Source organism: Marmota marmota, unplaced genomic scaffold, assembly GCF_001458135.2.
Source record: "Marmota marmota marmota unplaced genomic scaffold, marMar, whole genome shotgun sequence".
In the NCBI taxonomy this organism is placed as follows: Eukaryota; Metazoa; Chordata; class Mammalia; order Rodentia; family Sciuridae; genus Marmota; species Marmota marmota.
In genome coordinates, this window is record NW_025999898.1 from 1,949,628 (window position 1) to 1,965,821 (window position 16,194).

Here is a 16,194-nt window from a genome sequence, read left to right on the forward strand (position 1 = left end):
CCCCCGGCTTTTTGAGGTTCTGGTATGACAGTCCTCTCTTAAGATTATTTTTGGCCTATGGGTGGCAACAGGAGGAGAATCTCTATTCAGATACCCTCTGTTGGATCTTAGCTTCCTTCTTAATCACCCACCAATCAATGTAGAAGTAATCCTTCAGATGCCTAAACTCAGCCACTGTTTTGAGAAGCAAAATGAAATAACAAAAATAGAACTGACTTGAAAACTCTCAAGGTGACCCAAGTGAATGTTTCCTCTCATACCTACCCCAGAGAACCACCATGTGCTGAACAATACAGGATGGATTTCTCCCCTGTCCCAGTTCATCCTTCTAAACAAGGAAATATATTATATTTGATTATATAAAATTAAATAAAAGACTTCAAGGAAAAATAAAAGGGAATCAAACTTTCATAAAAAGTAAGACATTGCCTGATAATAGGTATGTTCAGTCAGGTACATTCATGGGCAATATTTCTATAACTAGGTCATCCTGCAACTAGCAGGGACCTATTAGAGCCTTTATGTTCTGAATACAAAATGGAAATGTGAACTAAAACACTATGTGTAGTAAGTGGGAAAAGGAAACAATTCAGAGAAATAGATACCTTTGCTCCTTAGAAAATCTTCAGGGAGGTCTGCATGTAAAAGTTCTTTGCTGTTCTGCATCAGGAGGTCCTCCTACAGTAAGAAAATCCAGGAGTCAGGGAATATTCAGATACATGAAATTACGAATATTATTCTTTGAGAAACTTTTTGTTGTGGTTCTGGGGACTGAATTCAGGTGCTTGCAAGTTAGGTAAGCACAGGCCCCAGCCCACCCCCTCCCTTTTTTTTTTTTTTTAAACTTTTGAGGTAAGACTTGCTAAATTGCCTGGGCTAGCCTTGAACTTGTGATCCTCCTACCTCAGCCTCCAGAATAGCTGGCTGGGATTACAGGTGTGCACCATTCCACCTGGCTGAGACTTCAGGAAATCTGCTAGCAGTCATAAAGATTAGGAACTGAAGGAAACCTCAAATTTAAGTAAATTCAATGCAAACTTTTACATCTCTAGAATTCAAACTTGAAAAATCAGTCAAGTTTTTCAAGTCTGAATAATAATAGGTAAAAAAGGCCAAATTACAGATGCAAACAAAACCCTATAAGTGACTTCTGAATTAAAAAGACAAATTGTTGCAATATAATTTTAATCTTATTTCAGGGGAAAATATCAGAAAATTAGATGTATCTCAATCTCTAACCATTCTAGATATCATAAATAAAATTCTTCTCAAACCTCTCAGAAAGTTTTGCTTTGTTTTTTAAAATCTTCCTCATCACAGAAGGGAAGAGAAAAGGGATCATCACCAATGACAATTTGAATTACAGGTATGTACCAACCATGCCTGGCTGAGAGACTTCTATACGACTTCAGGAAATTTGCTATTAGTCACAAGGAGTAGAAATTGAAGGGAATCTCAAATTTAAGTATAATCAACAAAAACTTTCTTCATCTTAAAAGCAGAAGAAATTTTTAAAATGGGACAGAACAATGGCAGAATGTGCACACCGTGACAAATGCCTTTGCAGCTTAGGAAGTGGGGCTGTGTACATGTTGAGTATCCCTTATTAGAAATGCTTGGAAACAGAAATTTCTCAGATTTCAGGATTTTTTAGATTTTGAAATATTTGCATATATATAATGTAATATCTCAGGGATGGGATCCAAGCCTAAAAAATAAAATTTATTACATTTCACATATACCTTAACACAAACTGAATATAATTTTATACAACTATTTTTTAGTGTTCCTGCATTTTGAGTACGACCTGTCACATGAGATCAGGTGTAGAATTTTCCACTGGAGTCATCATGTTGATGCTCAGAAAGTTTTAGATTTTGAAGCATTTTGGATTTCAGATTTTCAGATAAGTAATGCTGAACCTGTATCAAGTTTACTGGGTGGGAGACTCTGACCAACCACAAATGGCTGTGCATGCTTAACTTTCCTTCTGAGTCATTTCTCTCCACCTCTTCTAAGGCTTAAACATTTTTGGTGAGGGGTACTGGGGTGCTCAATCTCTGAGCCACATTCCCAGTCCTTTTTATTATTATTATTTTCAATTTTGAGACAGGGTCTTGCTTAAATTACTTAGGGCCTTGCTAAATTTCTGAGGCTGGTCTCGAATTTGCAGTCCCCTCCCTTGGTCTCCCGAGTTGCTGGGATTACAGGCATATGCCATCACACCAGGCTAACATTTTTTTAAACATTGATTTAATTGACAAGTACAAAATTCTGATGCAACATCCATCAAAAGATACAGATCAGTGAAATCACTGCCGTAACTTTAGGTAATTTTTCTCTTAATTCTTATTATCATTTAAAGGAAAAAAAAAATTAGAGCTCTAAGCAAAATTCTGAAATTAGAAAATTAGAAACAGAAGCCAAGAAAGGAGCTTCAAAGATATAAACAATAGCAAATAAAATAAAATAAAAAATAAAAATAAAACACTACTATTGGAAATGAGAGATGAGACTTGAATGAACAGAGTTTCATAGTCTTTACTTATTGAAACTTTAGTGTGTAATATACTTGTAAAGAGCATAAACTTCAAAACAAAATGAAAATGAATCATAGCATGGAAGGCAGAGAATAAGGGAAAGAGAAAACACTACAGAAGAAATGATGGGATTAGAAAAAATTTGGCAACCATCACAGTAATCATCTCAAGCAAATGTCAATGAATGCTAAAACTAGTGGCTAAATGTTTGAATGAGAAACAATATTCATAATCTCAAATATGTTGTCATAAGAAACTTATCAATTATTAAAAGGAAAATAGTAACTTCACAATGGAGAAACCTGACAGACCTCACCAAACCAACTCATCAAATTACTCTTCAGGGATGAGGCATCCCAACATTATGTGCTTCCTGATATGATCCACTGAGAAGAACAAACATCACTTCTGTAGTATTCCTGACCCCAAAACGCATATCTGGAATCTAATCAGGAGGAAACATTACACAAACCCAAACTGAGGGAAACTGTACAAAACAAATGACCTGTTCTCTTCAAAATTATGGGCAAAGGAACTGTTTATTCCAGATTAAAAACAAACAAGACATGTCAACTGAATGCCACAGTAATCTTGCCCCAGAAAAACTAAAAACATCTTCTTTTCCTTAGCATTAAAAGATAGCAATAGGACAACTGGCCCAATTTGAATATGATTTGTAGAGTAGATATAGGATCAGGTAACAGAATGTCTTTGTTGGCTAGGAAATATACATTGAAGTATTCAGGCATCATGTCTATGAATATACTCTAAAATTATTCAGAAAAAAAGAAAAATAGGCAAAATATTAACGTGTGAGCAAGTTGCAGAAGATAATTCTTGGTATTATTTTTTCAACTTTTCTGTACTTCTCAAATTATTTCAAAATAAAGGTTAAGAAAATATTTACTTAGGGAGGCTGAGGCAGGAGGATCACAAGTTCAAAGCCAGCCTCAGCAAAAAGCAAGGCATTTAGCAATTCAATGAGACCCTGTCTCTAAAAAAAATACAAAATAGGGCTCCGGATGTGGCTCAGTGGTTGATTACAGCTGAGTTCAATCCCTGGTACCAAAACAAAAACCAAAAACTAACAAACAAAAAGCCCTACATTTACTTGTAATTATACTTTCTACAAAAATGATATTGCTGTCTGGCTTGCAGTATGTTCAGTTGCTGCTGAATGGGACTTACTGCCAACTATTAAATTTGGTGTCTCATTTTGCTGAATAAGTGAAATTTTCCTTCAGTCAACATGGCAGGTAAGAGAGTCCTGGCCCTGGGAGGATTCATTTGTTTTTTTGGTTTAGCAGTATAAGTGTTTTGGCCTTCTGATGCCCCATATATTGCATTTCTTCACAGAACTTTGGTGGTAAAAAGGGTGCGAGAGCCAGGTGTGGTGATGCACACCTGTATTCCCAGCATCCTGCGAGGCTGAGGCAGGAGGACTGCAGATTCGAAGCCAGTCTCGACAATTTAGTGAGGCTATAAGCAACGCAGTGAGATATCCTGTTTTGAAATAAAAAATAAAAAGGCTCGGGATGTGACTTAGTGGTTAAGTGCCCTTGGGTTCAATTCCTGGTGCCAAAAACAACAAACAAACAAACAAACAAAAAACCAACCAAAAAAGATGCTACAGACCTCTCATTCCACTGCCACTGAAGGGTGTTGTTTCTCAGCTTTTGCTCTTCAAATCTGCTGAAAGGAATTCCTAGATCTAAACACCCAGACACACCACTAATTTTCAAGTGTAAGGAAGCAACCCATTGCAACCTGTACTTTAGCTTACTGTAGTAAGAAATAAGAAATCAGAAATTAGAAATAAATCGTTCTTTAGTGTCAGTTTGGCAGTAAGTAACAATGTTTTATTAACTCTAAACCTCTGTATTTTCAGTGTTTACTGAACATGCAAAATGACGTTTTTCCAAATTGGAAAAATGCCTATTCTGTGAGGTTGCCAGATACACAATTTTGAAATGGTCTTGCAAACTTCTTCAGACTAAAAAGCGCAGAATCAACTGACTGACTAGCGCAACTCTCCACTTGGATTCCTTTTAGGTCTCAGATGCACCATTTAACACTAAACTCATCATCTTCCCCAGCCTCCCTTGAAGAAAAAAAATCAATATGCTTCTATTGCATGTCCTGCCATGCTCAATAGTGCCACTGCCCAAATAAGGAAGAAACTGGGAGAAAAGACTTTGGCTTTCCATTTTCACATGTCTAATCAGTAGTCAAGTGTATGATTTTTATTCACAATATATTTCTCAAATAGGTCCTCTGCTCTCCATCCCCTCTACCTCTCAGATGGTTTATATTCTTCTCATCATTTCTCACTGAGATTACAGCAACAGCCTCTTATGTTTGTCTGCATTAAACCCTGGGTTTCCTCCAGTGCAGTATCCAGTCTACCCTTGGGTGAGCCTAACAACAAGAAAATATATGTCCATATCAGTCCTCTTCTCAAAATCCTCCAGTGGCTCCTCATTTTTTATAATAAAAATTTTATAATAAAATTCAAATTCCTCAATTGGGTATCCACGCCTATTATGATATGACTCCTACCTACTTTTCTAGTTCCTGCCTCCCCCATGCATTCTGAGCATTTTTCCTCTTGTCTCAGTGTGTCCCTCACCTTTGTCCTCTTCATTAGGCAAAATCCTGCTAATTCTTTAAGCCAAATAAATAAATAAAAGTTCAAAATGACACTATCCTCTGCTTTTCCGGTTCTCAGGCTAGGAGTACGATTTCAGAGATCATAAAATACTCTATGGAAAGGACAGAATGCAGTGGCAAGTTATACAATGAGTAGTCAGAGCTCTGTTCTAACCCCAGGACTCTCATCACTAGGTGGTACCGAGAGCAACCTTACATTGGTTTTTAAGAAAAAATGGGGGGCTGGGGTTGTGGCTCAGTGGTAGAGCGCTCACCTAGCATGCATGAGGCACTGGATTCGATCCTCAGCACCACATAAATGTAAAATAAAGATATTGTGTCCACCGAAAACTTAAGAATAAATATTAAAAAAAAAAGAAAGAAAGAAAAAATGGGTACCATATAAAATATCTAAGAGGATTCCCTGTTGGGATAGGTTGCTCCTATGGAGGAGCTTCTTCCATTCTTGAGACCATAAATATTTCCTGAGAAAAGCCAACAGAACTGTCAAATGAATTCTGGTAATGTTGCCTAGAATGACTACCAAGTTTTTCTGGGGCTAAATGCAGATAGTAACATAAAGGCTCCTTTGGATTCTAAATATCTCTTGTAACCCTGTGCAGTTTTAAACTTTATTGGCTCCAGCCCCTAAAGGGGCTGCTGAGATTTTAGAGTTGCCCTCACCTATTGCTTTCCAAATCTCTAGATGGAGATTTGGAATACCCAGGTGGAGCTCCAAACCCACTACTTCAGTTATGTTCCTTTTTCCTTGGTTCTAATTTGTAACCAGGAAAGGGAGAAAAAGAAGCTAAAACTAAGTCATTCCACTTGCCTCCTGCCATGCTGAGTTATCTTAAAATGTTCTGAGTTAAGATCCAGGTGTGGTGGTGCATGTCTGAAATCTTAGCATCTTGGGAGGCTGAGGCAGGAGGATTATAAATTTAAAGCCAGTCTCAGCAACTTAGCAAGGTCCTAGGCAACTTAATAAGATCCTGTCTCAAAATAAAAAAAATAAAAATAAAAAGGGTTTGAGGAATGGAGGCTATGGTTAAAATGGCCCTGGGTTTAATCTCCAGTACCAAAAAGAAAGTTTTAAGTTATCTTTCACCAGAAGACTAGAGACTACAAGGTTTGAAGTCTGAAATATGATCAGAAACTAAAAAGATTGAATAGGAAATAGAATGTGGAGGCTGAGGTCAGATATGGGGGATCCCCTCATGATGGTGGGTGGCCTCCTTATCGGGTAGGAGCTCTGCCATTTGGGTCTCTGGGTGTGGATAAGGGAAACAGAACAGCCTACTTGCATGCAATGGGCATGTAGCATAGTAGTTCTTTGTAATATTCCCAACCTCGCTAGAAGACAGCCAATCACATGGCAAATATGTGCAGAAATTTATCAGACCCAATTTCCTTTTCCTACAATATTTATCAACTAAACATTTTAACTTTCAGTATTCCTAGATGAAGGAATCCTAAATGTTTTACTCTATTGTCCAGATTTAGTTGTTGATGGATCTTTATTTTATGTATTTATATGCAGTGCAGAGAATCAAACCCAGGGCCTTTATACATGCTAGGCAAGCACTCCACCACTCACAACCCCAGCTCCTACTATCCAGATTTAGTTAAAACCACAACTGATCATCAATATACTGTTTCCTGCAACATTAAATGAGATAATAGCTATAGTTTAAAGCTTTTTGTAAACTATATAAGAAATGTCAGATAACAGTGCAATTTGCTTTTTGAATTGATAACAAACCATTTCTGTTTTGCATATTAAATGTCACCCACCTGCCCACTGTTTTGAAAACAAAATCAACAGTGGGGCTTCTCCAAAGTTTACGCAGATTTTAGGAGAGTCAGTAATGTAACTCAGACGTAAACTGCTTACTGAGCATGTGTGAGGCCCTGGGTTTGATTCCCAATACAACAGACAAATAAACAAACAAAAACAAAACAATGTCCTGGAAAAGCGAGCTCTCTGATTCATTCCTGTAGAATGAGTTCATAAGCAGGCAATTACACAAATATCTGAGGGAAATGAATATATATTGGGCTCTTCAGCTTTTATAAATAGCAAATTTTAAGCTTCTCAGGAATTGAGGAATCTCTGAGCCTTGAGCTCAGAGCGTAGACCCCTCTGGGCTCCTCCAAATCTTTGCTTCACTAACTAGAAGTAGAAGCAGATCAAGGAAAGAACAGTGATGACTCCATCTACAGAAGGCATTGCCTATACACTGAATTATCCCAAGTATAGGGCCAAAGGAATATTTCCTATTTCCTGACATTTGTGGAAACAGCCATAATTACTTTCATAGCTAACATACTTTGAAGTGAAAGAAATGTTTATATCTATAGATGGATCTTTCAGTTTTGTATATGCGCATACCTAGAAAAGGAATAAAATGTGAAACAGTAACTTTAAGTCATTCTTGTATAGCTTTAAAAGGAACTTTCCTCACATATCTCAATTTGGAGAAACAGCTTGTGACTTTAAATAAGTCATCAATCATGCAGCTGGGTGAGGGGTTAATGACATCACCCCTGCAATGAATTATATAAGAGAATGGTGAAATAATCAAGAGAAAGCTCTATCTTAAGTCTCAGTAATGTGCTTTGGATATTTTTGTCACATGGCAAATCATCACTGTAGAGACAACTGTGCACTACAGATGCAGAGAACAGCGTATGAACACCAATTTTACTACTGAGCCATGAAATTCAGATTTTTCACCTTTGAATTACTGAAAACTAAACTCTTTTCAATAATAGTTCTATTTAGGAAAAGAGCAAAATTCCTGAACACGATTGCAAATTTCTCACAGGTTCAAAGACTCTCAGGGTTAGAAGTACACAGTAAACTTAGCGGGCATTTAGTGTAACTACCTTTCATTTAAGTAAATCCACATAAATTGCCAAAGATTGAATCTATTATGAACACACCATTAAAAAACAGGTTTCTCTAAAGGCAGGCATGGTGGCATCCTGCCTGTGATCCCAGCCACTCAGCAGGCTGAGGTGGGAGGATTGTGAGTTCCAGGCTAGCATGAGGAATTTAGCAAGAACCCATCTCAAAACAAAACTTAAAAACCAAGTTTCTCCAACAACATAACATGCTTTAAGTAATCAACAGCCATTGTGTTTCCCTACGTAATGCCCCCTTTCTACATACCTTCAAATACAATCGCCTATCCTCAAAATGTATACTATGCCATCTTATGTTATAGCCAAAATACAATTCATCACTTTTTTGTGTCTGTGTTGAGCACAAGTATTGTATCCTAAAACCAAAGCTTTTACAATATATTCAATCCAGGCAGATCTGCCATTATAGGGAAGGAAAACAACAACAAGAAAAGCAAAATATAGAAAAATTTTAACACTTTACAGCTCATTCTAAGCGACAAACAAAAAAGCAAATGAAAATCACAAGCATGTTATAAAGAATCTTTAATGCTAAACCATCTGTGTAAGATGTCATCACATAGTGATCTCTATATATATCACTGGAGCACACTTGTTTAATAAGACAATTTTTAAAAAATTGTTGATAGACCTTTATTTTATTCATTTATTTATATGCAGTGCTGAGAATCAAAACCAGTGGATAACACATGCAAGGCAAGTGCTCTAACACTGAGTTACAACCCCAGTAAGACCATTTTTGAGGTGGGGTGGGTTCTGAAGATTGAACACAGGGAAACTTTACCACTTGGCTGATCTTCATCCCCAGTTCTTTTTATTTATTATTTTGAGACAGGGTCTCACTAAGTTGCTTAAAGCCCTGCTAAGTTGCTGAAACTGCCCTTGAACTTAATATCCTCCAGTCCCTGCCTCCAAGTGGCTGGGTTTATAGGCAGGAGCCCACGGCTGGCTAAGACCAATCTTTCCCATACCCTGGCTAGTAACTTTGTATGCACCATAGTTTTTGGTGTTTCTCCTACAGGAATGTAGTTCAGAACTGAACACATTCTTTCACAATTCAGTTTGGTTTCTGCAGCTGTCCCTTCCACTGCACCTGTTCTCAGATACTTTTTTTATCCCTTTCTTCTCCCCTCCCCAATAAGGGAATGTTCCTGATCAAAGAACAAAATTATTAAAGTTTCTATACCTTTCTCACAGTAAAGAACTTTTTTCATTTCTTTTTCGGTCCTGGGGATTAAACCTAGGGCTTCTCACACATGCTAGGCAAGTGTTATACCACTGAGCTACATTCCCAGCCCCCCTCCCCCTTTTTTTCTATTTTGGTACGGGGAATTGAACTCAGGGGCACTCAACCACTGAGCCCCATACCAGCCCTATTTTGTATTTTACTTAGAGACAGGGTCTCTTTGAGTTGCTTAATGCCTCACCATTTCTGAGGCTGGCTCTGAACTCACAATTCTCCCATCTCAGCCTCCTGAGCCACTGGAATTTTAGGCATGCACCACTGTACAAGGCTAGTCCCAGCCCTTTTTAATTTTTATTTTGAGATAGGGTCTCACCAAGCTGCCCAGGCTGACTTTGAACTCACTATTCTCCTGCCTCAGGCTGAATTGGAAAATCCAAAAAGACTTGACTTTGTTAAATTCATTCAATTTGTACAATAAATAACTTGAAAGCCGAGGTGACTATCTTTCAAAATCAGAGGAAGTACTAGAGTTGAACTTCCTTGAAGTTGCTGCCTTGACTGATGTTAAGTATAGAGGGAGGGAGAAGGGTGGAATAAATAGTAATCTATGAGTATTTGTCCCTCAAACTAAGCCAGTGCCTGACTGTGGATGGGCTCATGAAAGAAATATCTGAAGGAAAAGAATCTTGTGGAATGTTGCTAAGACAATTAAAATCTTTCTAGTAGAAACATCACAGAAACTTCAGATAGACAATAACACTGAAGGCGGGTGTGGTGGCACATGCCTGTAATCCCAGTGGCTTGGGAGGCTGAGACAAGAGGATCACTAGTTCAAAGCTAGCCTCAGCAATGGCAAGGCAAAAAAGGGCTGGGGAAGTGGCTCAGTGGCCCCCAAGTTCAATTCCTAGTACTAAAAAAGAGAGCCAGGCGCAGTGGCGCACGCCTGTAATCTCAGTGTCTTGGAGGCTGAGGCAGGAGAATCACGAGTTCAAAGCCAGCCTCAGCAAAGGCAAGGTGCTAAGCAACTCAGTGAGGCCCTGTCTCTAAATAAAATACAAAAAATGGGCTTGGTTTGTGACTCAGTGGTCAAGTGCCCCTGAGTTCAATCCCTGGTATCAAAAAAAAAAAAAGAAAAGAAAATACCACTGAAATTGCTTGTCCAAACCAGAATCTTCATTGTTATATCCCTGATAGAGTCACTCAGCTTCTTCACAATCACAACTTTGCAAGCAACCCAATTCCTTTCTAGTCTTGCCAAACTGTCAAAAAGTACCTCTCTTGGGGCTGGGGTTGTGGCTCAGTGATACAGCGCTCGCCTAGCATGTGTGAGGAACTGGGTTCATTCCTCAGCACCACAGAAAAATAAATAAATAAAATGTCTATCAACAACTAAAAAAAAAACAGTACCTCTCTTGCCAGGCACCTATAATTCTAGTGACTTGGGAGGCTGAGGTAGGAGGATCACAAGTTCAAGACCAGCCTCCGCAACTTAATGAGGTCCTAAGAAACTTGGTGAGACCCTGTCTCAAAATGAGTTGCCAGGTGCAGTGGTGTAAGACCTGTAATCCCAGCAACTCAGGAGGCTAAGGCAGAAGCATCCTGAGTTCAAAGACAGCTTCAGCAACTTAGCAATGCCCTAAGGAATTCAGTGAGACCCTATCTCTAAATAAAATATTATAAAAGGGCTGGGGATGTGGCTTAGTGGTTAACCGCCCCTGGGTTCAATCCCCAGTACCCCATCCCCAAAAAAGTATCTCTCTTATTAAATTAAATTCTGTCTCCCTCTAGCAACGAGCTTTTTTTTTTTTTAACTATTAAAATATTTTTAAATTGTAGAACCTTTTTAAAAAAATTATTGTTTTTAGGTATACATGATGCAGAGTATATTTTGACATATTATACATACAAGGAATTAATATAACTTATTTTAATTAAAAACCCATTCTTGGAAGTTGTACAGGCTGTGGAGTTTCACTGGTTGTGTATTCATATATGAACACAGGAAGGTTCTGTTTTATTCTATTGTCTTTCCTACTCCCATCCTCCTTCCCTTCCCTTCATTCCCCTCTGTCTAAAACAGTGAACTCCTATTCTTCCCTCTCCATTGTTACAAGCTTTTAAATAATTTTAGATATACAAAAATTTTGGAGCTGTGTGTTGTGGTGCACGCCTGTAATCCCAGCAACTTGGGAGACTCAGGCAGGAGGACTGCAAGTTATAGCCACAGCAATTTAGCAAGGCCCTAAGCAACCGAATGAGATCTTATCTCAAACTAAAAATAATAAAGGGCTGGGGAATGGCTTAGTGGTACAGCACCCCTGGGTTCAATCATCAGGACCAAAGAAATGTTTTTGCGGGGCTGTGGATATTGTTCAAAAAATATTGTTCAAGCTGGGGATGTGGATCAAGTGGTAGCGCACTGGCCTGGCATGTGCGGGGGGCGCTGGGTTCGATCCTCAAATATAAAATAAAATAAAGATGTTGTGTCCACCAAAAACTAAAAAAAAAAAAATGTTAAAAAATTTTTCTCTCTCTCAAAAAAAAGAAAAAAAAATTGTTCAAAAATTCCCTGTGGTCTTCGTCCAGCTTCTCCAATGTTAACATATAAAAACAGTACATCCAGGTGTGATAGCTCCTTGATGTCCTTTTACTTTTCTTTTTTCTTGAGACAAGTTCTTCCTATGTTGCCCAGGTTGGTTTTGAACTCCTAGGCTTAATAGATATTCCATCTCATACTTCCAAATAGCTAGGAGTGGAGGTGCATGCCACCTTGCCTGGCTCTTTTCTTTCTTTTTTTTTTTTTTTTTGTGTGGTGCTGAGGATTGAACCTAGGGGATGTCTTATTACTGAGTTATATACCTCCAGCCCTTTATTATTTTTAGTTTGAAATAAGATCCCTTAAAAGGATCCAATCTGGGCCTGGGGTTGTGGCTCAGCAATAGAGTGCTCGCCTCACACATAAGAGGCCCTAGGTTTGATCCTCAGCACCACATAGATAAATAAAATAAAGAGATGTGATGGACATCATTATCCAAAGTACATGTATGAAAACTCGAATTGGGTGTCAACGTACTTTATATACAAACAGAGATATGAAAAATTGTGGCATATATATGTAATAAGAATTGTAATGCAAAAAAAAAGTACATGTATAAAGATATGATTTGGTGTGAACATACTTTATATAAAGATATGAAAAAATGTGCTCTATATATGTAATAAGAATTGTAACGCATTCCACTATCATGTATTTAAAAAAATAAGGGGCTGGGGATGTGGCTCAAGCAGTAGCGCGCTCGCCTGGCATGCGTGCCGCCCGGGTTCGATCCTTAGCACCACATACAAACAAAGATGTTGTGTCCGCTAATAACTAAAAGAAATAAATATTTAAAAATTCTCTCTCTCCTCTTTCTTTAAAAAAATAAAAAAATAAAATCAATTAAAAATAATAAAATAAATAAATATTAAAACAAAAAAACAACAATCCAATCTAGGCTACTACAATGGATTTAGTCATCATATCTCCTTAGTCTCTTTGAAACTGAGATTTTTTTTTTTTTTTTAAAGACAATGTCCGGCTGGGGATATAGCTCTGTTGATAGAGTGCTTGTCTTGCATACACAAAGTCCTGTGTTCAATCTCTAGCACCACAAAAAACAAAAAAATTAAAGACAATATCCCTCAATTTGGTTTTATCTGATGTTTCCTCATTATTAGATTCTAGATATGCAATGTTAGGGGCAGGAACACCACAGAAGTGATACTGGTTCTTTTCATTGTGCCCTATAAAGAGATACACGTAGGGCTAGGGTTAGAAGCTCAGCACCACATAAAAATAAATAAAATAAATAAAGATTAAAAAAGAGAGAGATACACAGTGTTGGGATATCTCATTCCTGAGGAAACAAACTTTGATCATTCAATCCCTATAAGGGCCTCCCTGGTTACTATAAAATTACTGACTTCTTCCTTTGTAGTTAATAAGTATCTTGTGGGCAGATACTTTGAAACTACATAAATATTTCTATTTCTCAAACTTTTAGCCAAAAGTTTTTCAAAAAATACTTATTTTTTAGTTGTAGTTGGACTCAATACCTTTATTTTACTTGTTTATTTTTATATGGTCCTGAGGATTGAACCCAGGGCCTCACATGCGCTAGGTAAGAGCTCTACCACTGAGCCACAACTCCAGCCTTAGCCATTAGTTTTAACATTCATTGGAGATTTTTTTGCTTGAGGTAATTTTACTACTGTGATGGTTATCATATGGTGATTTTCATTTTCTTTTTAATATTTATTTTTCAATTGTAGTTGGACATAATATCTTTATTTTATTTATTTATTTTTATGTGGTGCTGAGGATCGAACCAGGGCCTTGCATGTGCTAGGCAAGCGCTCTACCGCTGAGCCAGAACCCTAGCACATATGGTGATTTTCCATTGCCATCATATCTTCTATTTATTAACTGGAATTCTCTAAGATTTTTCTCTCTTTAATTATAATTTTTATGAACTGAGGGCTGGGGATGTGGTTCAGTGGCTAAGTTCCCCAGGGAACTTCAATCCCCAGTAGCGTCCCCCACCTTCAATCCAAGACCTATAAAAGTGTGTTCACTGTAATGAGGCATCACTGCTTCTAGGCCCTATCTTAAGCAACCACATTCATATATTTCTGTAATTCTCTTTACATGTTAATAACTAACACTAAGTTCTTACCGATAACTTCAATTCAAACTCAACACTACAGGGGTCTATAGCTATCCTACACTGGGCTTTGTAATACTGTTTTCCATAGTTATTTGAGTTATGTTCCCTTTCCCAGTGTGGCTTTGTTATTTGTTTGTAATATGGTTGGCTTTATTTCTTACAGTTTGTATTTGATTTTGAGTTGTCTCTTCACATTGTAGTTGTCTAGTTACTTAATTTTCAAGTATGAAGTCACAACTATACAAAAGTGTCCTTACNAAAAAAAAAAAAAAAAAAAAAAAGTTGGTAGGGGATTGGGGATGTGGCTCAGCAGTAGGGCACTCGCCTCACACATGTGAGACCCTGGGTTCAATCTTCAGCACCACATAAAAATAAGTAAGTGAAATAAAGGTATTGTGTCCAACTACAACTAAAAATAAATAAATATTTTAAAATGTAGCTCTTAAAAAAAAAAACAACAAAGTTGGCAGAAACGCCCAGCAACTCAGAAGGAGGACAGCAAGTTCAAGGCCTGACCTGGCAACTTTGTGAGACCCTGTCTCAAAATAAAAAAGTAAAAAGAGCTGAGGCTACAACTCAGGGAAAAGTGTCTTTGGATTCAATCCATGATACTGCATTTAAAAAAAGAAAACATAATATTAGTTTCTGGTTTATCCTTTCTATATAGATGTGTTTGTATTATATACTAATGAGCAGATACCTATGTGTGCTTATTTCCCCTCCCTCCTTTGGGTACTAGGGATTGAGCCCAGGGATAGTTATTCTACCACTGAACTACATCATAGTCCCTTTTTTAAAAAACTTTGAAACAGAGTGGCCTTGAACTAGTGATCCTCCTGCCTCGCCCTCCTGAGTAGCTGGGATTATAGGCCTATACCACCATACCTGGCTCATCTTCTTCCTTGCACAAAAAGGAGGATACTACTCATTTCATTTTGCATTTTTCATTCAACAGTACATACTAGTTCCCAGAAAAAAGCAAATGTTTCAGGCCTGATTGCTATCCTTAGAAAGGATATGCCTTGGCTAACATCTGAGAACTAGATTTCAGCTCACTATTCCCTAAATGAAAGGAGTGGATCAGCTGGGTATGGTGGTGCATGCTTGTAATTCCAACAATTTGAAAGGCTAAGGCAGGAGGATAGAAAATTCAAGGCCAGCTTTGGAAATTTAGTGAGAATCTGTCTCAAAAAATAAAAAGGGCTGGGGATGTAACTCAGCAGTAGAGTGCCCCAGGTCAAATCCCCAGTACCACAATAAATACATATATAAATACATAAATAAGAGTAGCTCAATTGTACCTGTACAATAATTGATTTTTGCTAAATACCTGTTTTCCTTCTGGATATCTGGAATTTTACATGTGCCAAGCAGATGATGCCCACGTTACCAGGCCCCCAGGTTTAATACTCTGGGCATTAAACTTCCAAGGCAAACATTTTACATGTTTTGACACAATTTGTTCCTGGAGGACTTTAAGTGTGTGTGACTCCACTAGAAGAAGGCTCCTGGAAGCTTGCCCTTGATTTCTTCTGGAATTCCTTCCATGCCCCTTCTCCCTTTGCTGATTTCTTTATATCCTTTCATTGCACTAAACCTTAGCTATTCAAGAGACAGAGGCAGGAAGATCACAAGTTTGAGACTAGTCTGGGAAATTTAGCAAGATTCTGTCTCAAAATAAAAAGTAAAAAGGGTCGAGGGGCTGGCATTGTAGCTCAGTGGTATAGTGCTTGCCTAGCACATGGGAGGCACTGGGTTTGATCCTCAGCACCATATAAAAATAATTTAAATAAAGATATTGTCTGTTCATCTACAACTAAATACACTCACACACACACAAGTACATATATATAAATAAAAAGAGGCAGGGGAGCTGGGATGTAGCTTGGCAAAGTACCTTAGGTTGAACAAGAATAACAAAAGCACACCTTAACTATGAGTATGACTAGATGCCTTTGAGTCCTGTGAGTTCTAGAGAACTGCAAAACCTGGAAGTTTTTGCAGTTCTGATATCTTGAAGTAACTCCAAATTAGTACACAGAGATCCTCTTCACTCTTTAATACAGCTGCACAATACTCCATGTAAGGATAAACCACAAACCAGTTTATTCAGCCTTTCTCCTACGTATGAACATTGAGGTTATTTCCTTGCAATTATAAACTAAAGAATAACCTTGTGTGTGTG

General features: G+C 37.8%; 1 protein-coding gene across 16 annotated transcripts in view; it reads right to left on the reverse strand.

Annotated features, from left to right (window-relative positions):
• The window catches only part of Prr14l (proline rich 14 like), a 65,257-nt gene that overhangs the window by 33,443 nt on the left and 15,620 nt on the right, over positions 1–16,194 (reverse strand). For 13 of the 16 annotated variants that reach the window (XR_007345674.1, XM_048798271.1, XM_048798282.1 and 10 more), the window contains one exon: positions 606–678. Coding sequence is in view for 14 of the 16 variants with exons in the window: in XM_048798271.1 (XP_048654228.1) it covers positions 606–678 (73 nt within the window). In the remaining 2 variants the exon portion in view is untranslated. Of the gene's footprint in view, positions 1–264; positions 329–605; positions 679–16,194 lie in introns of those variants that run through there. The other 3 variants (XM_048798280.1, XM_048798284.1, XM_048798283.1) reach the window with 3 other exon arrangements.